Source organism: Chenopodium quinoa, unplaced genomic scaffold (assembly GCF_001683475.1).
Source record: "Chenopodium quinoa cultivar QQ74 unplaced genomic scaffold, ASM168347v1, whole genome shotgun sequence".
NCBI classification, from domain to species: Eukaryota; Viridiplantae; Streptophyta; class Magnoliopsida; order Caryophyllales; family Amaranthaceae; genus Chenopodium; species Chenopodium quinoa.
In genome coordinates, this window is record NW_018744092.1 from 5384414 (window position 1) to 5409221 (window position 24808).

Genomic DNA, 24808 nt, shown 5'->3' on the forward strand with positions numbered 1-24808 from the left:
AAACTGATCCATCCAAAAAAAAAAAAAAAAAAAAATAGTATATTGTACTAGGAATTTATGTAAAATTCCACAAGCAAAAAACATATTTGGATTTCTCGTATATCAAATTAATTCTATAAGAATTTTGTTGATCAAGAACATAATACTCTGTATAAACATCACTTACTCGTATAAATTTTTAGAACTGATCCAATTACTCTCAATCCAAACATATCCTAAAAGCATAAAAATTAAGACAAACAAATTCTCATGATTTTCCTTTTTTCTTAATCCAGATTTGACTTTCAAAAAGAGTAACTTACGCAATTGTTGCAACTAATTAACATTCATTTCTGTAATTATTTTAATATTGCAGTGGTAATAAAGATATTAATACGGTAGTATATGAAACTGTTTTCACGAGAAATACAAAAAGTGTGAGATTTTATATTCACAAACCATATTTATTTAATCAATTATTAGAAACAAATTACTACTTGTATGATTTTAGATTTCAACACTTTGTGAAGGGCAAAACTCGACAGAAATAGAATATTATTTTTGTAAAAAAAACTGCAGTAATTCAACCAAAAAAATTAAATATTTATTAGAAAATATGCACATACTGAAATCATGCTTCTTCTGTAGTTCTGTACTATCTTACTTAAGAATATGCACATAAGTTAAAAACAAAACCATATAACAGCATGGAGAACCAACTTCCATTCAAAACAAAGCAAGGATTTAGGAAATTGGAAAAATTAGTTCACTTGGATGTTTAGGTAAGGTAAACGGAATTTCAGATATTTGATGGTTACTAGAAAGATTGCAGCAGCATAACAGCTTGACTTCAATCAAACTTATGCTAAATACCGATTCTATTGCCCATCACAACACACTCCATTGCCCTCCTCAAAAGACAATATAAAGGTAAGCAGAAAAATATGTTACCTCATCCGATCATCAGCAATTCAGTATCCTTTCACCAGTACTTTTCTTCTCCACTCCAATTTAAACATGTTCATAAACCTCATTATGCGTCCGTGAGCCTGGAAGAGGATATAATGCATGCCAACCTCCCCACAAAATAATCCATTGGAACCACCAATAAAAATAATACGCTCATCTTCCTAGAGTTTATCTGTCAGTAATTTGGAAAGCACGATTCTTGAACACTTAAATGTTAATTCTATATTTCTATCTACGCCATACATGAAAGACCAAGTCCATAATTATTTTTGAACGTATACAACATGCCTACACATCATGCTTTGCAGTATCATTCCCTGTTCCTAAACTTGACTCCAAGCAACAGAAAACTTTGTCAACTGGGAAGGGGAGAGGTCAGTCTAATCCCTCTCCAATTTTACATCCTCTTCCATTTTTGAATTAATTTACGACCTTATTATGAGCAAAAAATTATGTAGTACTCTGACAATGTATATATTTGATGGTCTGAGCTTTTGACTAGACTCCTATAGTAACATATCTAACATCGGATCCATTACCCATATATTCTATGAGTCAACTGTAATCAACATATTAAATAATCTTTATATATAGCCTCATCCATCAAAAGACCCTTTCCACTGTGGTAATAAAACGTTTTAAATACATCAAGAAACTAACAATCAATTCAATGGAAAGTTACTAGGGCTAACACTGACTAACTGATACTAAAGAAAACAGACAAATAAGTATTACTCACAATTACAGACACTAAGAACCAAAAGGTGAAATTTTGAAGGGGGAATAAAACCAAAATATGACAAAAGATAAGATAATCATTGAGATGCAGCCAACAGATTATCCTTAGATACCAATAATGGGTGGTTAAATGAAAAGTATTTACAAATTGAACCAAGGTATCTGTGCAGCATTGTTAGTCTCAATATATACAGCAAGACTTGGTGCTAATGTATAAGTACTACCTTTATAGCTACCCAAATGTAGAGCCCTTGCATAAGCGCTCATGTAAGTATCAATGATCTGTCATGACTGTCAAGCTTCAAAATAAGAGTTTACCTCCAAAGTAGCCACCATCAATCTCCCAGAATGTTTGGATCATGCTCCAGAGTGATGAAGAATCATAATTAAGAAACCAATGTACAGTATCAGCAAAACCTGCATAAAGAGAAAAATAAAAAAGTTTAATTAAGAGCATAATTATACTATCCCAAGCAGGAGAACACATTTAAATACTTCAGAAGTCGATTTCTACTTCACGCAGTCTTATCACAAAGTACAACCAGGAGCAACTACCCAGCATAAATTCTTATCTATGCCTGTAGTCACTAAGTATCAGAGTTGCAACAAAATTAATGTATTTCTTAAACCAATGCATCCACTGTACCATCTGACCAAAATTCATGACCCCCTACCCTTATTTATAATTCACTAACCCAATTGTACAAAACAGAAAGGCTAGGCAAAAGATCAATCAAAACATACAGTAATTTTGGTTATACCGTTATACACATATATATCCTCTCTGTTAGTAAATAGCTGAAATTCTTCTTTCATAGTCGACAAGGCACACCTTTGATTATTAATATCTAAACATTCTAATGTCACATGTTCAAAAAATATAAATTAGTTGTTATAAAGAAAACACAAATCAAGCTAAATCTAAAAGATTCAACAATGCATATTAGTAAAACAATGCAGTCAAAGTTTACAAGGCTTGACAATGAAAATAAATTCAAATTTAAGAATGTATAGATAGTAATCTTGTATTCTTATTAGTAACAGCAGCAACAAAACACAAAATTCAATCAGACTAGACATTCACGAATCTTATTCACAAGCAGTAAAAATAAAAACACTGCTATTTCTTCATATCTTCCATCTAAGGGAAGATAAAATTACTTTATAAGGAAATCCAAGTAATTAGGAAAAAAATGAGCCCAAGAAAGATATAAATCCTGATAAATCTAACTAGATTCAGAAAGTCCAAATTGAGTCAAAAACTAAAAAAAATTCCCTTTGATTTGTCCAAAAAGCAACTGAAAATAACTGTTATTCAAAGCTGATCAACTATCCTAACCTCGTTTCCTATTCAAACACAATAGTCGGGAAGCAAGCTGAATCACAAGCATGTATAATTGGTGCATACATCTCATACAAAAAAGGCATAGTCAATCAACCTTTATACGAAGTATTCAGAAAGACAAAAAAAAAAAAAAAAAAGTATTCAGAAAGACTTTGAATTTTCAGACCATTGTTCACACATGTTGAGTAATGTAAAGCAGGTGCAAACTCCACAAGATTTTAACTTATGGGAAAAAAAAACTTACTATACTTTCTAGTCCAATCTAAAAATTTCAATAGTCAGAAATGAATTGGAAAGGAAAAAAAGGGACACAAATTCTGCAATTGATTTATGCCTAAAATTTTACTATTCGTCAACAAGCACAAGACAATAGCATTTACAAGACAAGCAATCAACTACTCCAGCAAAGTCTAGCAACTATATATAGTACTAAGACCAGCAGAGCATGTGGCACAAGCTTACAGGTTCAAATGGTGGATACATCTAATGCATCAAGGACGGAAGTAACATACAACGTATCTAATGTGTTTTGAAACCAAGTCATCTTCTCAGCTAGGATGATGAGGGTGAAACCGCCTATAGACTAAGGAAAAAGAGTATATAATGCTATCAACAGCAGAAAAATACTTCATTTTTTTTAATTGCACCATTTGGGTTGGGCACGGGATTTAAGAAAAAGTGTAAAAGATGAAGTATGTCAAAAGTGCCCATGTAAAAAAACAAATGAGAGATAGAAAAGGTGGGGTAATAATGGTTGTTATCACATGTGAACAAGGATAGGTAGGGAATTTTGTGTGTGAACACAACCAAAAAGTGAAAAAAGCATACCATATAGAGAAATGGTGCAATTAATATGCAACTTCCCAAAAAGGAAAATGGTGCATTAAAAAAAAAAAAGAAAAGAAAAGTATGAAGTATATAAAAAGATTCACCTTGTAATTCACAAGAATCTTCTCAATTATATCAAAGTATCAAAGAAAATCATACATCCATGGTCTTGCTAGACAAATACAATAACTTCCTCCATGAATACCAATGAGAAATATCACATATAAAACAGAAGAGTAATATTCCTACATTTCTATGTAATATGGTCCAACACATATCATCACAAGGATCAGCTCCTCATAAGTTTAATATTAACAACCTCAAACAATGTCCTCTAAACACAGTTTAGTGGAACATAATCAAAAGGACAAGTAACATTCATGTACTTCATGCATTCCTGCCAGCACAAATAGTAGTCTAATTCCCAAATCCATGGTTATACATATCACGATATCAGTGTGTAAATTGAACACGCAGAATTAAACATGCTGTATAAAATATGCAAGATGGTTTTTGTTAGTAAACAGAGGTTGATAAAGATGTTTCCATCCCTAATAAATCATAGAGCATGAAGGTCATTTCCATTAACTCTTATAATACCAAATACAAAGAGGCACATAGGTCTTCGGAGTCATAACTTTTACGCAACCTCTCTCTTTCAACTTTGTATCAGCTTTGTTAATTGGAAATTGTCTGGCTTATCATGAATGAGAATATCAGTCTGATGACCTGTACTTTATTTCATTGGCATATACTTGCAAAGGAGGCTGAGTAGGTAGAAGCTAATGAAGGAAATGCTACTTTAGGTCACCACTAGCTATGTTTACCATAACCCATCAGCAGGAGCCTTTCATCAGCTGAGGTTATTGTGTGCATGAGAAAGAGAGCGAGAGAAAAAGGGAGAAACAGGGGGCAGTACAAGCCAATGTTTAACCTTCAACATCTATCTAATATTAACCAGTAACCAGGTTGACAATATTGGTTTCATGAGCCATTTGTGCGTCAGAAACATAGTTATATTGGGCAGTTTTTTTTTTTTTTTTTGGGGCCAAAAAGTAATTCAAGACTATTTACTGCGTTCAGGACAGATAAATACTTGGTTTGGTATCTTCATAACCAAAATGTTGATGAAGCAGAACAACATCCATCAAAATTTCAAACTCGAACCTTCAGATTCACAATAGAGGGTAGGCCAAAGCGAAGATTATGTATGATAGTTTTCCTAAGAATACCATAGCATTAACCACATGACGGAACTCCAAATAAATTGTAAATATGGCCAGGCTAGAAGAATTACTGAAACAGCCAACACCTTCAGAAACCAAAGTTTAACGGGGAAACCAAAAAATAGGATCTACCTATTCTGCAAGCTATCCTTATAATGCCATCAGCACTAGTAGCACAATTTGAAATACTTTACTCACAAAATCTATTTACGAAGCACCCAAGATTTATTCCAAGCACAGACAAAATCTCTCAAAAGCAGAGAAGGGTTAGATTTGGATTCCCATGAATCTAGGATCGGAAGAAATTAGGGTTTACTGGTGCAGAAGAAAATATCTGCTTCTTATCCTGATTAAGAAAAAGGCTACAGCAATCACCAATTTGTGCCTCTGTAGCATACAACTCTGCCAAAACTAAAATGAGTCTAATTTTAAAAGATATCAACACCCCAAATAAAGAACTCTTCAATCAGAATCCATGCACAAGATAGAGCTTCTGTGTTTATTTGGGGTTTTTTTTTTTTTTTTCAAAACACTAGGGACAAATTAATAATTGATATCCTAGTATGTATACCTTAATCTTATGTGCAATTATTCACTCAGCAGGCTAAACTCTTGCCGTTGCTAATAAAATATAAAAATAACCTTCAAAGCCAGAAAGAAACAAGAATAAAATAGTCTTCTTTGAAAAGTAGGTTGTTTCACAACATTAATATAAAGGTTTTAGTTACAAAAGGTACCAAACACAATTGACAGCTGAGCAGCAAGCATCGGCTTACATTGGGAGGCAAATGTCAGCAGGTGTTGATTTCTCAGGAAAAATAAACTCTATACTGTCTGTCAGGATATCAACATAGTCTTTGTGACACAATTACAGGCACTTGTATCTCCCTGTATGCCAAGTCAATGGGAAGACTTGTACGAAAAAAATATTGAAGACCAATCTTTTCAGCCCCGAAGCACTGAAATAAGCAAATCAGAGACAAATAAGTATTGACATGGAAATTAGACAAAGATGGAATAAATCAAATCTGATCACAGCAGCATTCATTCTTATGTCACAAATGTAAAGAAGAAACCTCTTAACGAAAGCAACTCACTAGGTTTCCGTTTCAATAACACTAACAGATTTTGCTAACCAATATTAATAAAATAAACGAAGCAGTAAAAACTAAGAACCTTTTTCATTCCCTAGAAGAGAAAGAAAGCCTTTCTCGGCCCCTGAAAGTAATACTTCATATTGGAAGGAAAAAAACAGATACAAAAAGAGCAGCACATCAAGTTTGCTGAGATCTCATATAGCAAGTGTATTAATTAATACACACTTTCCAAGTATATATTTGGCAACTCTAAGTCACTTCAGCAATCCAATTTACCTTGGAGCCCCTCAACCCATGTACTCTGGATTCTAGAGAACAATCCTTGAGAAAAAAATTAAAAATAAATTTTACAAAATCTTGAAGGATTCATGTCAAAAATTTGAAGCATTCCAACACATTCAAGAGTTGGAGCAACACAGAAAGTAGCCTCCATTTAGGCCATAAGAGGCTAAAATGCATAATATATAGCATATTTGCTGGTGATTTCCACGAGAAGGATAAGAGCATAGGAATTGTTCAACTACAAAAACATAAAGCAGCCTGGATGTCTAGTCATCGTTTTAAGTTATGAATCTCACTTGAATTCAACAGCTCAACTTCAATTAAACTTCTACACCGGCCTCCAACAATTAAGAGACGACAGATCTGGTCCGGCAGGTAACATATGATTGATACCATGACCTGGAGACAAGTAAAACTATGTTGGTCAATCAAAAAATAAAAATATAGTAACACATGTACACCAAAGAAACTAAGAAATTAGACCTGATACTGAAGGACCTGCCATAGCAGGGTTAGGAGCCGAGACTTGGTATCCCATGTTATCTGGCATTGCCCTTTCAGAAGGTCGAAAATATGCTGATATAATGATATCTGTTAGAAACTCATTCAACACAAAAAAAAGGATCACACTATTCATGTGCGATCATCAACATGATAATGAAACTTGCAACAGTAAAGCAGGTCATCACACAATATGAAAAATGTTTCCAGACATAACACACTGTTAATGAACACCCTTGTTCGATACAGACAGTCAATATGTGAAATTCACATATTGGAAATGTAGAACATGAGACAAAGTCAGAAGATGACCATAGAAACACAATGGACACTTCTATATGTTAGAGAAATACCAATCTACTATGAGTTCAGACGTAACGTTCAGTGAGAGATTTGCCACTAAAACAAAATTTTGTATTAAGTAAAGGTTATAAACTTATAGGGCATCTACAGTCACGAAAGGTGTAAAAAGCAGGGAGGTGAATGTCAAATATCAGACAAAGAGGTTGTGGTCTCTAAATTCCCTCTCTTTACAAAAAAAAAAAATTTAGCAAGAATTAAGATCTACAAAAAAATTAGTCTGTAACAAAGGTAGAAAAAAAAAGAAGCAAGGTTAGAGATACCACAACTACAAGTCTCAATACTATACAAATTACAAACTACAGCAATATGAATCTGTCAAAAGATGATTATAGGAATGCAATGACTTATAATGGTATAAATCCGGAGAGAGCTTAGTTAATTTCTGTACACTGAAAATTAACAGAGAAAAAGTGATCTAATAAATACAACAGCTTCAAGTCTTGATAGAACATAATGACAAGCAGAGTTCTGCCAGCAATGCAAAAGACTAGGAACACTTCCATACACAAGGAATGCAACCGGAACCTTTTAGTAACACCACAGTTTTCAAAAACTTATCATTTGAAAATTTCAGCACATATTAATAATGTGTTTTCCCATATATGAATCAGCTCGATTTAGCAAAGATTGATACAGGGAACACTTCAACAACCTCTCAGAAATTATAAATTAATAGTCCCACCACAAAAGGAAAATGATGAAGACATTCAGTACCTTCCCCGGCAAAATTTGTAGTAGGACATGCTGGAATCCTCCCTCCATTCATCCATGAATTATGCTGGCTGTCTGTGTTATATTCAGCAGAGGCAGGCCTCCATTGTTCATCACCAAATCGTCTTAAACCTTCAGAGTGAGAGGCTGATGTGTATGGATGAGAAGGAACCGAGGGAGGAGGATGAGGCCGGGGTTGGGGCATCTGCTGTGTAGGCTTATTATATGCAAAATGGCCTGAAGGGGGTTGGGGTACAGTGACTGGTGGGAAAGCTCTCTGTCCATATGTCGCCTGACAAGGCTGAAATTGCTGGCTTTGCTGATACTGCTGGTTGGACTGCCCAGCTAGTGGTCCTGCATACACAGAATTGTATCCAGGTGTGTCAAGTGAACCAGATAATCCAGCAGGAAAACAAGGTACTTGTTGAGGGGTGTTGCCGGCAATCAGAACAGGGTGGCCACCCTGCACCAAATACAATTCAAATAAGTAAATGTTTAAAAATAATATGCAAGAAGCCAAACCACAAGTCATCACCAACAGAATACAAGAACAGTGAAGAAACTTACAGCTGGCATACTGTATTCAGGAGGTAAAGGAGCATGTGCAGAACGAACTACAGACAGAGGCAGCAACAATACTTGAGTTGTGGAAGGCTGTGGGGGAAGCAGAGGTTGATGTTTACCAATATGTGGGGGACCTAATGGCACCAAAGAAGGCGGAGGAGGCTGAGAGGGTAGCATTTGTGATGGTGGTGGGGGCGGTGGAGGAGAAGGCGATGAAGGTGGTGGTGGAGGAGGAGGTGAAGAAGGTAATGGGGGAAGGGGGGGAGGAGATTCAAGAGGTAATGGTGGGGAACCCTCGAATGATGGGGACTCAACAAATTCATTAGTAGAACACTGAAATTGAGCGTCCAACTGCATCCCTTGCTCAACTTTCTTTGACAACTCACCGGGAGAGCGTGCTCCATCCTTTAGGTGCCCAGAAACATCTTCCATCTCTAGCTCACCATCCACCTCCTCCAAGATGTGATGGCGCCTATCATTTGGAGTATTTTCAGTTTCAAGCCCTGCCGAATTATTTGAAGGTTGCAATGGAGACACATCAAATTCTCTGAGAGAAAAACTTGGAACATCCTCATCTTCGTCGTCATCAACAAATCCATGAGTAGATAAAAATCCAGGCAAATTGAAAGTAGCATTGCTGTGCGCAGCCAAGAAATGTCATCTATCAGAGCGACTCGTACACAACAGAAAAAATGCACAGGATATGGCACCTCAAATATATTAGACATTAACAAAATTGAACACTGAGGTAGACCTTAATAAAGCCTTGCAATTTTGCAAATTCACTGGGAGAAAAAAATTTGAAATACACTAGTTCCAACACCAATCCTAGCGGTATCCAGGGAAGCAGCAACACCACCGCAACACAAGTTATCCTAACTCCACAGCAATCCAGGATAGCATTATTCAAAAAGGCATGTCCGAACAAAAGCAACAGCCAACATCCACCCAATGCCTCCACCTTTATAATGCCTACTTTGTATAAACAGCTTTTTTGATGCTTTTAAAACGATTTCAGCAACCTAAGTATTGAAAACCACAAGGTATTAAGTCCCTGAAACCTAAGGGGCAAGGTGAATGTGCAGATGTGCCTCACTCACAGAAGACGCATTGTCCTATTTCTTTATTTCTGTTTTCTATGATATTCTGCTAAAACGCATAATATTTCAGTAAAAGAGCTCTCAAATACAAGCAAAACCCTTCACAACTTCATCCCCATATATTTAAAACACTACACAAAGGTTTAATAAATAAACACTTCTTCCGTTTTTTAATAGTTGCAACACACACTTTTTCACGGTATTTAAGAAAAGTAGGGTTCACATGGTTTGATATAATTTTAAATGAGGTGAGAGCTTGTTAGAAGTATAATTTAGCGGGCCATGTACTTTAAATAAGGGAAATAATACGACTTTTCCTCAAAATAACTTTCCAAATTATAGTGTATTGCAAGTATTGTGACATTTCCATTTTAAAGAAGTGTTGCAAGTATTAAAAGCAGAGGAAGTATATCTTAAAAAACATTTTTTGGGAAAAATCAAAGAAAGCAAGCAGAAACAGGCTAACAAGCCCATTGTCTGACAAATTTACCTCCCTCCATCTAAGTTATCATAGGTCTCCCTAGGCTTCCTTTATCCCCATTATCCCAATCATCCACCCTCTTTAAAGGTGCTTCCTCTAGCTGAGCTTTCACATCTCTGAACCAACGTAGTTAATTTTTACTTATCCTCAATATCCAGAACTCCAGCTTAACACCAAATATGAAATATATACTATCCCTCATACTCCCACACATCCATTTCAACATATGCATCTTAGTATCACCGTCTTATAACAGTGCTTTATTAAATGCCCAAAAACATTTCCGAGATTCATGACCTATATAATAATCCCTATCAAAATATTGTCGTATAAAAATTTCTCTTTAACCTGAGAGGAACACTAGTTGCTGCTCATCATTTGAGCCACCCAAACTTACACTTCGTTTGGATTGAAGGTAAAATAGCGAAAGGAAGGGAAGGGAAATGGAGGGATCGAGTATCTTTCATTTCGATAACAAATGAGAAAGGAAGGGACTTGGAGGGGAGAGAAATGGAGGGATTAAATTGTAAGAAATTGCCTCTCCAACAATGGAGAGATTTGGAAGGAAAACTCATCATTCTTCCTTCCCCTTCTTTTCGTTCCATTTTTTTTTTCCCAAACGTCAAAAAATGAGACTAAACAGGGTCAGCGCTTTGCTGAAAGAGATCCTTCTTCCTCTCTTATATCAGAAGAAAGGAGGATATGAATAATTAATGGAACAAAAAGGATCCCAGTGAACAGAAAGGACATAACATATCTAACTAATTGGCATTGAAGGACAACATAAACATAAGAAGAAAATAACACGTAAGCAAACATATGAACAAATAAGTGAAAAAGGTGTCAAAAGTATAAATGAGAAGGGTCGAGAGAGAAAACAAACCTCCCATATTCATCGACAAGCATACCCTCCATTTCCCTGATAGGATCATCCACTGATCGTTCAGTTCTTGAAGGACGTCTAAAGGAAAACCCACTACTCATATCATCATTTGAACTACCAATATCATCCATTAAGCGTCGAAGTACTGAGTCCGGTAGAATTTTTCTCTCAAGCCACAAGCGCAAAACCTGAGTTGCAAAGAGATACATAAGGTTGCCTGCAAATGAAATATGGCGGGTAACAATGTAACTAATGTATACCTTCAGGCACTGTCTGCGATTTTCCTTAGCACTAGCCCCAGATGGAGCAGCTGCACCTAAAAGGCGGGGCAATGCTGCTTGGACAATAGGGATATACGAGGCGCCAGCTATGCCTGAGTCAAAAACAAAAATCCAAACCTATATCATCTCAACCCAAAGCACTAAAAAATTTTCTACAATTGACTAGTCGAGCATAGATTATAGGTCTCACATTCAAAAATCGCAAATGCCAATTTACTACTTGCGTGTAATAAACTAAAATACGCACTCATATCCCGACAATCATAAATACCATTTTAAGAAACTACTAACCTTTTTGACTATGTGAGCACTGAGTGATGGAGTCCACCAGAAAAAAGAGATCCACTCTCCTATGTAAGTTTGGCTCGTTTTCCAACTTACGAATGAGCAGTTCCACAACCTTAAACATTCAAAAATTGAGTCAGTCCCTGCAAGAAATTCAGAATCGATAACAGCACATAATAAAAATAATTTGTCAGGAGAATTCATACATGTACGTGTGTGTGTGTTTGTACGTGCGTGTGTGTGTGAAGCTTTCATAAGAATACCTCTTTCAAGTGAGAACAAATATTATAATTCCTCTATTTTTCTTTTACACTATTCACTTGAAATCTTCTTTGACCATCTTTTGTGATTTATCCATTAGGAAAAACATAGTCATGTGGGATCTAGTTAGACTCGTCTCGAAATCTACTTTTCAAATATCAATTTTTTCTAATTTTTACAAAAGTATAATCAAAGATATTAATGGCCAAAGTAATGCATTGGCAAGCGTGAAACCTCATGGTGCAATAAAAAAAAAAGAACGGAGGAAGTATGACGATAGATAATAAATTAGGTGAGATGCGTAATAAGATTCCTGAAACTCAAAGATCCACTCTTTTTCTTTACCCTTAGGTCCTCTATCTCTAATGAATTTGAAACACAAACCCTTCTCTCCCCTCCCCTCTCCCCTTAGCTTTCTCCATCAAATCTTGAAAATTGAACCCCCCTCCCTCTTCAATAACTTCAATCCTTGAACTGTGAATTGTTAAATTTCTTGATTCGATCTAACATCCATCGAAAATAAAAATTATAAAATCCCTTGAACCCCACCTCACCATACCACTCTTCTTCTTCCTCCGATCTCTTTCACTCTACTCCTAAGTCCTCACCTTTGTTTCACTTGCATTTCCCCTCCACCCGTTATTTATCTCTTCCAAAAACAATTAGTCTTTTCTGATGGCTAGAATCTCAAAAAACGAATGCTAACTTGTGTCTCAAGGTTTATCAGCTCCATCACTGGTCAGTGAAGCTTCCGACAAGTTTAGCGTGAGAAGCGGAAAATACTCAATGAAGACAATGTTTTATGGCGAGGAAGAAGGTATGGTGGGATCGTGGGGGTTGCTGACGAGTACACGATAACAGCGGTGGCTGGGGAGTATACTACAGTGGGGCTGGTGGTAGCTGGTTAAATTTATATGTTGCCAAGCAGATTGAGTAGGGTAGGTCAGTGAGTGAAGGTAGATAAGGGTATTTTTTTTTTGTCAAAAAACTTTTCTCTCTCACCTTACCTTAATATGTGTGTCAAAAAGAAACGTGTCAACTAATTTAAAACAGAGGAAGTATAGTTGTTCAATAATTGACTGAGAATGATTGTAATACATAAATTATGCACAACACTTTTCTAGATAGTTCAAAAGTTTACAATCTTTTCATCATTGGAAGGAGCTCAAATCAAAGCTTTATAAACAAGATCAATTATCATAAATTTATTTAATAAGGAGATTTTCAAGACAAATACGATATAAGGTCACACACGTGATACATGTCAGCTTCTTTATTTTATCTACCCGGACTATCCCATCATGCATTCATGCAACTCACAGGTTTAAAGCAAGTTAAAGAAAAGAAACAAGAGAGTACGGAAATTAGATAGCCAGCAAGCTCCTGTTCAATTGACTGCAGGTGGTTCTGCATTTTCATCTTTTTTTATAGTTAATCCCTTAAGTGCAGGTGTGAATAAGAGAGCAGTATGACTAACCTCATTTGCTATTCCATACTTAGCACAATCAATAGCAAGACGAGTAGCACGTCCAATACTTTCTTTCGTCCTCGACAGTGTCTCTATCATTCCTTCAAAAGTATCCCGAGCAACCGCTGCTTCTGTACCACCACTCAAAATACTTCCAGCTGTTAGGTGTGCTGAGCCAGGTCCTTTTTCTTGTTCGTCAGAGCTCAATTGATTATGTGATGCCAGCTGACGAATAGGATCAGGAGGGGAAGCCAAAGTTCCATGATGGACTTCATGAGTGTCAAGCTCAGTTACATCACCCAAACTAGATGAATGATTATGGCCTTTAGACGATGGGCTTGGACTCTTTCCATGAAGATTAGCAGAAGGTGCCGCTGCAGAATTTCCATTACCCTGAGGTACATTGTGTATATGAGCTAGTCGTCTTTTCGCCTGAGCTGCAGCAATTAAATGTTTCATGGATAGTGCAGAGTCTATGGTCTTTGAATCAACCAAAGAACCAGAACTGTCCTTCAAATCTTCCATTCTATAATTACCAAAAGGGAACAATGGATCAGCAGAACAAGAGAACATAACCAATAAAAAAAAATCAGCAAGTCTGAGGGGCACAAACCTGTCATCAACCAGCACATGATCATATTCTTTCTGGTTATCAAAAGAAATCGGTCCATTCAACCTTGTAGACACTTTAGGGATACTTTTAGCCCTCTCCGCAGACAAAGGCTGCCTAATCTTATGCGAAGACACGTGACTCTGACAAGTTGGCAAGCCAGAAACAGATTTTAAATCTTTGCTAGGCATATTTTGAGCCTTATTATGAGAATTCAAACTAGTCCCCTTGATGGATGATCTAGTAGACTTTTGTTGGTCAGCCAACTTCTTAACCGCAGTTGCTACCAAAGGAGACGTTGTGGGGGAAACCAAATCTTTCTTAGCATCCTTAACCAGCAACTTGTCTAATTCTTCTTTTTCAGGGCTTTGAGATATTAGGGCTTTTGTAGAACTGTCTACCTTCAGCTGCAGAGTGGAAGGTACAAAAGAAGCTCCAGCTAACTTAACAGCAGAAAATTCCTTCAGAGAGCCACCTCCATCTTTACTTAAAACCTTCAGGTTTTCTCCAGCACAACCGTAAGACTTGTGATTCTCATCAAATTTCTTGATAGTATCTGGAATTATTGCAGATGAACCAGCTTTGGAGGCAGAAAAAGACCTTCCATGAACTGGAGTTTTAGGATCAGCATCGTCATCATCGTCGTCATTGTACAAGCAAACAGCTCGTCTTTTCTTAGGAATATCACTCTTCAGAGATTTGAGACCAAAACCTTTTTTATCTTCAGATGAATTGTTTACATCAGACGTGGACTCTAATGCTCTGCGATGATGCTTTGCTACAGGTGGTAAAGCTTCCTCATCATAAATTTTGTGTTCCATATCACTTTTTTCACTTTTGATTACTGACCCCTTTGCAACATCACTTATTGTGTGTACATGCTTAGCCTTCTTAATTGACTGTGGCTGGACAATTTGCCGATTTTTACGTCTTGAATACTCCATATCTCCATGATCCTTAGCATCAGAGGTTGTATCCTTTGGTGAATTTGTTCCGAAGTCCACATGCTTCTGGTCTTTAACCAAGCTTTGTGAGGCCTTCCCCTGAGGACTAGACTCCATTTTATTTACACCAGCAGACAACCGCTTTGCACGTCCTCCAGCTGGAAGTTTACCAGGTATCTTATCTTTTCCAAGCACGCCAGATTTAGCAGCTTCAGTGTGACGAACCACACCCTCAATTTTCCTTTTAGCCCCAGCAACCAAATCCCGGGACTTGTGTCCATTTGCTGACTTATTGTCCCCACCAGATGAAAGCTTAAGATGATCTGAAGCTCCTAATGACATTGGAGTATATTTTTTACCATCCCCATGATAACTGGTAGCCCTTTTTAATTCGGAATGACCGCTGTATGGGCTGGAACTTGAGGCCCTTGATGACTCAATTCTTTCATGATGAGCAGCTGTATCTGCTATATTCGCCCCTAAAGCTGTTTCTTCCTTAACTGAGGAAGGGACAAGTGAGCTAGGAGGTGAAGCATCAGTACAAAATGCCCTACCTGTTGCTATAACTTTCTCAGTCATTTCATGACAATCAGATTTCTTAAATTCTTCAGCAGCATCAGCCCGTTCCAACAAATCTTCCACTTTATAACCGCCCCCCATCCCAGAGGTGTGATCAAATGCAGAATCACTGGCATATAATTTGACAGATTTAGGTTTTCTGCTCAACTCAGCACGAGAACCATTGACATTTCCTTCATCATAAGAAGCATCATGATTGAGAGCAGATACATTGTCACCAAGACCACTAAAATTACTTTTTTCAAATGCTTCACATATTTCCTTTACAGCTTGAGCGAAGTATTTTACAGTTTTCCCTTTGCACCTAGCCAGTAATCTACACTTTGACTCACTTGTAAATGCTTGCACATCAGGTGGAGCAACGAAAGCTCTAAAAAGAACAAAAATGAACAAACTATTTAGAAGTATGAAATGTCCAATTTACAGTGCAAAAATAGAGCACCCTATACCCTCAGTAAGAAAAATAAATGCAACAGAGCAAAATTGCGCATATATGTCATCTTTAATGACTATAAACATTCAACAAAAGAAACTATAATAAAATCAACTACAATTTAAAGGGCACAGCTTATATGATAAGCCATGAGAAAAAAAACATGCATGAGAAAAAAAAAAAACAACATTTGAGATATTATTCCATACATTAAAGTGAAAACTATAAAGATGGGAAAAATAAAAATAAAAAATAAAATTGTGATCAACATTTATTTGCAAAGGAGCAGCACCAGAAGTCCACCACCACATGGAAGCGATGGAACATTGAAAAAATGCGACACCTCAATCCCAAATCTAAGGATACCCAAAAAAAGCCACATACCGACCTACGTCATTAAAACTAGAACATCAGCAATATCATCAAAGGTGGTTAGTTCGCTTCAAGATATATAGTCACATGTTCTTAACAATGCTGCAAGGAGCAGAGCATCACACTGTAAGGCAGACTTCAACAAGAAATCCCAATGATTCAATTACAGAAGGTAACTACAGAATAAAGAAAAGCAATATAAAGAGAAACATGTAACAAAAAGTCGTCATCCCACTTCATAAAATCACTTCCATTCGACCAAACCTCATTCCATAATATGTAAAATCAAAACCATATCAGGCCATAAGATATAGGTTGTAATATTATAATTTCAGCTTCCAAGTATGATCTAAAAACAAATTAAACCATTAAATTACACTGTAGAAGGAGAATTTTCTGATACATTAATTCACGCTGCAAAGGTCAAAAGGCTCAACAAAACACCTAAAAAAGTCAACTCCACAACTCTGCAGTCTAACAACATCACCACAATTGCAACTATCATAATTTTTTTATAAGGATACAGAGTTATCTCCAGAGTTAAACGAAATGCATCCAAAAAGGGGGGGGGGGGGGGGGAGACAATTTTAAATGCAAACATTCAAACAAGAAATCACAAGGCATTAATGAAGCCGTAATCTGCTCTTTATTATTTATATATATAGAGAATTCAATCGCACGATTAACAGATCACAGAATACATGTACAAAATCAGGCAAGTGAGGCAACAAACTACTTATTCTCAATAAAACCATTCCATGTTAATAACCACAACTCGATTGAGACTTGTTTCATTATACAAAACAACATACTTGAAAAATAGAAAGTTAAAAGAGCATGAATCCATTATAGAATATCACATTAGGCAACATGTGACATGTCTGCAATTAATAGTCTCACTATAAATAGAATCAAAATGGATATTCAAGTCTCAAAATTTCTGCTGATATGACAAATCTACATTTAATTCCATTTTGTTATTTTTAAATTTTAAAGTTCTATAAATCTAATTTTCCACATGGTAATGGTGAGCACAATTGGTTATTTACCTACTTGAAAAATATTTCGCCTGGTTAAGTAAAGCAATCTGGTATTAATCATCCCTGAACTCTTCTTCAAGAGTGAAAAGACAGTAAAAAAAATAAAAACAAAATGATACATTCCTTACAATAAATGCTTAACAAGCAAAGGAAAAAGTAAAAAAAAAAACATGTGGAAAAATCAAGATCTGGATATTCTTTAACATAATCAATCACAAAAAATTGGACATTTCATCCTGATAAATTAACTTGCACCAAGGGTCACCCAACAGTCACCAGATTCCAAACCTTCCCTCAATTCCTCCAAAATCAAAATAGAGAAGCAGGTCTCAAATTTTTTGTTGATACACCGAATACATCTACATTTTTATTTTATTTTTGTAAATTCTAGTTTTTAAAGTTCCGTAAATCTAATTTTCTCCATGGTATCGGTGAGCACAATTGGACATTCACCTACTTGAAAATATATTTCACCCGGTTAAGTAATTACCCGTGAAAAGTGTCTTAAGTCATCCCTACTTAACTTCCAATTACTAAAGTGGCACAGGGACAAAGAAAAATGAGTACAATGAAAAAATTGATAGATGATAGCATAAATTTTTCAAATTGAAAGAAAGAGAAGGCTGTGAAGTACTGATGTGACGGAGGGAGAGAGTAACTTTGATTTTTAAGAAAGTGGAGTGTTATAGGAACATTCCAAAAAAAAAAAAAGTCCAAAATCGAATAAGGGACGGAAACTCAGAAAGAATTACATTTCACCCTCATTTAATAAATGTGTAAAAAACTGTCAAAAATCCACATCATTAAACTAAGCATTGGACCTTCCTGAATCCTACCAATCACAAGCAATTGCTCCAGGCAACTAAATACTAAGTTCCACCGCAAAAAGCCACCAACCTACATTCTACATGCATATATGCACACATCGTAACCTCATCCTCATATATAACAGAAGTTACAAAAGACATCTATATAACCATATGTAGTAGACACTGCCATTTAATTTGCCCATGAATCTTTATCAAAAGTGGATCATAAAAACACCCATAAAAGTCCACAAATTTATTGACCAACCACCATACAACCTACACAAAGTTTTACCCATTCTTTCTGCTTCGGTGCTAAAGAAGTGTATAACCATTTTCATTTTATATGCTTATCTCAAAAGTGTCTTCAACTATATACTAATAAAGTGGGCAGCAATCTTTAAGAGGATTGGGGTTCCAAACCTTGCTCTAATTCATTTACTTAACTTACGAAGCCAAGTAGTTTCTTATATCCTAAAAGATAAGAGAAGAACTAACTCCACCCAGCCTTGGAAAGCTAGAACGGATCCAAGAAGAAGAGGCGTCGGATTACTCTCAGAGTTTCTTCTTCTAAAAGAGATCGTAAGAAGACTGAAATCTCTACCCTTTTAAACTTTGATTCGAACATATTTTCCCAAAACTTCACATTTAATAATTCTCTAATATAATGTACAATTCTCCAAATCGCACATACCCCATACCACTTGTCCATATCTATATACTTCCCCCGTTTTGCTATTGCTGCACCATGGGGGATTTACGAATCCTAATGCACATCTTCAACCTTAATATCTTTAGTTACATAGGAGTAAAAATTATAAAAAGTTAGTATTATAAAGGTATATATTGAGATGAATTTAACAAGATCCCACATGATTATATCTTTCTTTATGTATAAATCACCATATGTGGTTAAAAGGGATCGTGTCAATAGTGTTAAACTGTTAAATTTGCAAATGGTGCAATATTTCTAGAACGGAGAAAGTATATACATATTCAGCAATACCTCATTTCCATTTTCTCCCCAATGATCTTATTTGAAAATTCATGTCCCAATTCTTGTACATTTGTGTAATCTAAGTCAATTAGATCACAGGCTTCAAAGCCCTTATCTTGCTGGTAATCTTTAATAAGATTTTGAAGCAAAGAGGACTTCTCTACAGTAGTAAATCCAACAAAACACCCAAAAAAATCATCTCATATCCCCCTCCCTAAGGAAAAAATATTATGTTGTCAATATCGGATTATCCCATATGATAACTTTATGCAAAATGTCAAAAATATAGCCTAGCCAACCAATCAATACAAACATTTTCAGAAATAATCTAATCATACATCTCTAATCTCTCCGCATGTGCTTCAAAGCTATCCAAAAAATTTAAAATACAGAACAAAAAGAATAATTGTAATGTGGATATGATCATCACCTTGAAATAAAGTAGTTTAATTAAAACATCAAAGTGATTTTCATAAACATATACCTAAACTAGTCTCTAAAAATGTATATCCTGTAGAAACAAATAGAAGGGGAAAAGCATTAACAGAATCTGTGGCAATTAACCTACTAGTCACACATAACCATAGCTACCTGGTGATACAACTTACATTTCTTGGGTTCCAAAGAACTGCACGAAATACTTCTTTGGGTCAGGGGCTCGCTCCCAGTCTTCAGGCCTACTAACCTGAAAGTTCAGCCAGTAAAGAATAATTGAAATGCACATAACTCTAAGAGATGTAAGTATTTAGGTAGCCAACAACTCTCATACTGTATGAAAAAATAAATCACCAAGATAAGCACATAACAAATAATAGAACATCACAGAAGAACTAGAAGTAAATATTCACAAACTCGGGTCAAATTTAATAAGTTCAAAATTCAGGTCAAATCAGGTCACAAAAGAATCTTGATACATTTGGCAATGTACATAACGAGGAACAAATCAGCAAAACCATATTTGACCCACAGATAGCAAATCCTAAGCAAAAAGTGAGCAATTAAGACAATGTAAGAATAATTTCGCATACGGGTGGTAGTACTTGATATAATCGAGCTTGCATGAAAAATCTAGAAAAACATTCTACTCACCTTCACAACCACGATAGACATTCCGCAAACTCCTCAATGTAAATTAAGTTTTAAAAAAGCTCGCAACCTAAATTCTTCCGAATCACACATGTCCATACAAGACACAACCACTGATCCCGCTGTAATTAATACACTATCCAAAAATTCAAAACAACACAAAATCACCAACACGGGAGGTGTAATTTAATAAAATTACGCGGCTTTTGACTAATATAGCAGTAATCTTCCCGCCCTTTCATCGCCCCTAGTGTTCCAACTTCGAATCAATAATGAGTAGCAATATATATATATATAACTCCCATGAAAATGTAGCTCGAGAAGATCACCCCACAAAGCAACAAACAAATTAATTATACTACAGTTCTAAGCGCACATTGATATTAATTTGAGTGAATTAAATTCTCGATCACATAAAAATCAAAAACAAATAAATAGTACAATATAGTAAAAAAAAAAAAAAAAAAAAACAAATTTCACAACAAAATCAAACGAACCTTTGCAGGCCAAGCAGGGAATCCCTTGACCTTAGCAAGAACAAGATCGCCGAGTCGCAACTCGTCAGCAGTCTTCGTTTTATTGGCTCCTTTTTTACGCGCAGGAGCCATGGCGATTACATCAAATTACTCAAAATCCTAATTTCAAATGCCAACCAACCGAAAATTTTCCAATGATTTCAATTACCAATCAAAAACCCTAGGAAAAAAAATTCTACAAAATTGTAATAAAATAGCTCAAAAATTAGGGATTGGAGAAACGAATTATGCCCCGAATTGCAAAGCTAATGAGAGAAATTAGGGCATCGGAGGAGAGAAAATAGCAGGTAATTGCATTTGGATTTTGGGAGCACCAGAGCAATACAACAGAAATTGAGGCGGTGAGAGGAAAGAGAGAGAGTACAGAGAGGTTTTTTTTTTTTTTTTTGGGTGTGTTCGTTTAATTAATGGAGAACTTGGGGAAATTATGGTAATTGTTTTATTCTACTCTTGAAATTATTGTGTTTTAAGGAGAGAAAGGAGGGTACAAGAGGGTTGCGGCTATGGATGATGGTGTAGACATAATTTAATCTCGTATAAGTATATAGGTATTGCTTTTGAATTCTTGATAAGTGATAATTTAATCAACTAACATTGTTGTCAAAATAATCTTGATGAATGAATGTAGGTAAGATTGATTTTATTGATTGTTATGCATTTATGCGGGATTTTGTTAAAAATTGAAACAGGGAGGAGGGTATTGATGTCAATCACGATATTCTATACAGGATTATTTCATTTAGAGCAATTTTGTTTCTTAAATTGACAAAAGAGGCTCGCACTTTTTACATAAAAAGAGGATGCAGTTTGTTAGACAAAAACAGAGGATGCAGTTTGAAAGATAAAAAACAGGGATGTTGTAAAACAGGGGAAACGGTTTCTAATATAGTGTTTGACATTACCATCAAAAGGGTTATTTAGTTGAGAATGACTAAATGTGTTTAGACGAGTTGCTGAGGTATGTGGGAATTCATCAAAAATGTGTAAAATTGTAAATGTAAGGTTTTAGTGTTAAAACAATGTATAAAAAAATGACAAAAACAGAAGTTTTGTAAAATAACAAAAAGAAAATGTCATTTTATTTTGAAAGAACAAATATATAAAGAAACTACTAATATTTATTTAAATAAACACCAACTGATTCTTTGTTTAGAGTCATCTGAAGTTAGTTATTTTGTTAAGATTTGACATTTTTGCATCCTCGTAGTTAGAAAAGTATTATGGTTTCATTATACAGCCTTTTGTGATGAAGATTATTGATTTATGAACATCGGGGAAAAAAAATAACAATAATTGTGTTAGCAACAAAAGGAGGGTGAAAATAGTAAAATTTTAAGAATTGTTTGGTTAATATGGGTATTTAATTTCCATAGGAATTTGTATTTCATGGGAAGTTAATTCCTTAATGAAATTTCTAGGATGTTTTTTAAATGAGTTTGGTTAGCAATAAGGGTAATTGATATTCCCATGAATAAATTGGTTTACCGGGGGGAGGGGGGGCTTGGGAATTTATTACTTCCCATGTTTTGTGGGAAGTGGAAATTCCCATGAATTCTAACTTTCACAATTTTTGCTTTTTTGTGTCAACCAAATAACTACCTATATATGTTATCAATTTCCATGAATTTTCAAATCCTCCATTTTATGATTTCAACCAAACAAGATCTTAGTGATCTTTTCAATATCACGAGTAAAGGAGAGTTTTGGGTGGGGGGTGCTTTTAACAATTGAGGTGATAGAAAGATCAAGTAGACTACTGGTGCCCAAACCCAATGAATATTAGGCCATTTGTTAGTGTAGTTTTTCCAAAGGGCTTATAAGTGAATATATAGAAGAGCAAACATTAAAAGATACAATAAACTATAAAAATGTTAGCATGGCTCAATCATTGGTGGGGGAGGAGGTGGTTGGATATGGGGAGGACATGGTGGCTAATGCAACAATATGCATTGTGGTGGTTTTGTTGTTCAACTATAGGTGAATATGTAATTAGAGTGTCTATATTGATATATATATATTATTTACCTTTAATATTTAGGTTTATTATATTGTTTGTAAGTGTCGTATGGCTATCTTTCATTAATAAATTTTTTTTTCTTCTTGTAAAATATATATATATATATATATATATTATGTTAAATTATGCATATGGAATCTCTATACTCGTTTAGATACTCACTTTTTTGTGGGATGTATATAGGAAAGAGTATTAATGCATATTTGATGAGTTATTCCTAATCAATATGACCACTTTTCTTCTTATGGAATTCTTAATAAATACAGCTACTGTTTCGAGGTTTTTTGATGTCTTGCGGGAGGGTTACAATTCCAAGACTAGTCTCTGGACGCCTGTACCTGCAAAATAACGGAGACTTCGGGTGGGTGGAGTTCCACCTCCAACGATCAAGTTAGAACGTGTATAGAGTCTGTAAAAAGTGCGGAAAATAAAGTATTTTCTCGGATTCCGAGAGAATATGTGCAATTAATGATTGCTCTGTTTTTTGTGTATATTTTTGAATGTGTCCCATGATGGGAACATCTCTCTATTTATAGGGTCTCGAAATGCATGCCGCCATCCAAGGTTACGGAAACCTAGTAATGGTGGGCTTCCTTGGGAATTGGGCCAGAAAGGCCGCCATTCTTCCCAATCAATGGGGATGCAACGTGTTAGCAGGGGATTAGTTCTCTGGGAACCTCTCCTGAAGTGACACGTGCCACCTCCCTATTGGACCACGTGTCCAGGGTAAAAATACCAAAAACATTTGCCCCTCACGGGTGTCAGGTGGCATGCCACGTGGCACAAGTGACACCTGTTAGGCGGCCATTGGAAGACGATTTTTAACCGTTGGTCTTCCAGGGAAATTACGGGGATGCCTGAATTACCCTTCTATAAATAGATTTTTTACCCCTCCCTTTTTTGGATATTTCCAAAATTTAGAGAGAGAGACATCCGTTTTTTAGAGAGATAAGCTCTGCCAATCGCCTGTATACCTTGCAAGCAGTTGCTTTCATTTCACTACTCACAGACGGTTCACCGTCTGGGTAGTTTGCAAATTGTCATTCTTTTTCAAAGGGGTACATCCGGTTATCTTTTCTTTAGAACCGCCTGTGTACCCTTCAAGCAAGCTTCGACATTTTAAGTGGGTACTACCGGTCCCCCGCCAAAGCATCTTGCAAGCCATTGTTCAGTTTTCGCCTGTTTATTCAGCTGGTCACCGCTTGACTACCTCGCAGCTCATCTCATAGGTACCACTTCACCTCCTCTCAACTCTTTTATATATTTCCTTTTGTGTACATTTTGTTCCATTAATGGATTCACCAATAGCACACACGACACAACGTAGTTTAGAGGGCAGCCGGCCCCCTGGTACGGTTGAGTCTATAACTGGGGGAACCGCCTCTGGGTGCTTGGATCACTCTTGCTCATCTCCCAATCTGACCGTCTCCGTGTCTGTGCAGGACACTATGGATAGGACTAGGAAGACGGTTGTAGATCCGAAGTATAGGGAGGAGAGCACCGAAGAAGGGCCACCTGAGGGAGATCGGGCTGAGACGACAAGAGGATCCTCCATGGGCACACCTAGTGATGGGATTCTAGAGTCCAAAAATGGAGACGGAGAAGAGGTCGCCTCTATGTCTGGTCAGGAGGAGGCGGGTGGGAGTGTCTCTAAGAGAGACGGGAGTGAATCCGCCTTTGGTTCTAGCTCAAGCAGCTCTCTAACTCCAAATGTGGATAGTGAGGAAGAGTAGAGTCCAACATGGAAAAATAAAGGGGATCCACTTCAAATCTATATTTTTGCCAAAGACAGGGCAAATATGGAGAGGCACCTAGAGACGGTTAAACTCAAGCGTCCTCTAGGTGCGGGATACACTATCCGGGTGCCACCTGAGTTTGGGACCATAGCCTGGAATGATGACCAGCCAGGCGCCAACAAATATTTTGGCTGCTATGAGGCAGCATTTTTGGCTGGTTCCGCTTCCCCCTTCACAATGCAATAAAGGCTATCCTTAGAGGATATGGCCTAGGCGTGTGGCAATTAACC

The 24808-nt window shown here is 36.3% G+C and overlaps 1 protein-coding gene across 2 annotated transcripts; it reads right to left on the minus strand.

The window, feature by feature from the left end:
* Positions 1-1732: 1732 nt before the first annotated feature.
* Positions 1733-21516, minus strand: LOC110692012 (ENHANCER OF AG-4 protein 2-like). Of its 2 annotated transcripts, XR_002505373.1 has the most exons (13): positions 20727-21515; positions 19752-19828; positions 13976-15865; positions 13372-13888; positions 11640-11748; positions 11328-11440; positions 11068-11255; positions 8607-9240; positions 8043-8502; positions 6948-7040; positions 6761-6863; positions 5862-6044; positions 1733-2103 (listed from the first exon to the last, which is right to left on the minus strand). XR_002505373.1 is itself a non-coding variant. In XM_021869004.1 (12 exons), exons 1-11 carry the CDS (start codon positions 20835-20837, stop codon positions 6793-6795), a joined length of 4263 nt encoding a protein of 1420 aa, XP_021724696.1. In that variant the 5' UTR covers positions 20838-21516; the 3' UTR covers positions 1733-2103; positions 6761-6792. The 2 variants fall into 2 exon arrangements, 1 of the variants encoding a protein (XP_021724696.1); XM_021869004.1 differs by lacking the exon at positions 5862-6044 and having other exon boundaries at positions 20727-21516.
* Between the last annotated feature and the right edge of the window lie 3292 nt (positions 21517-24808).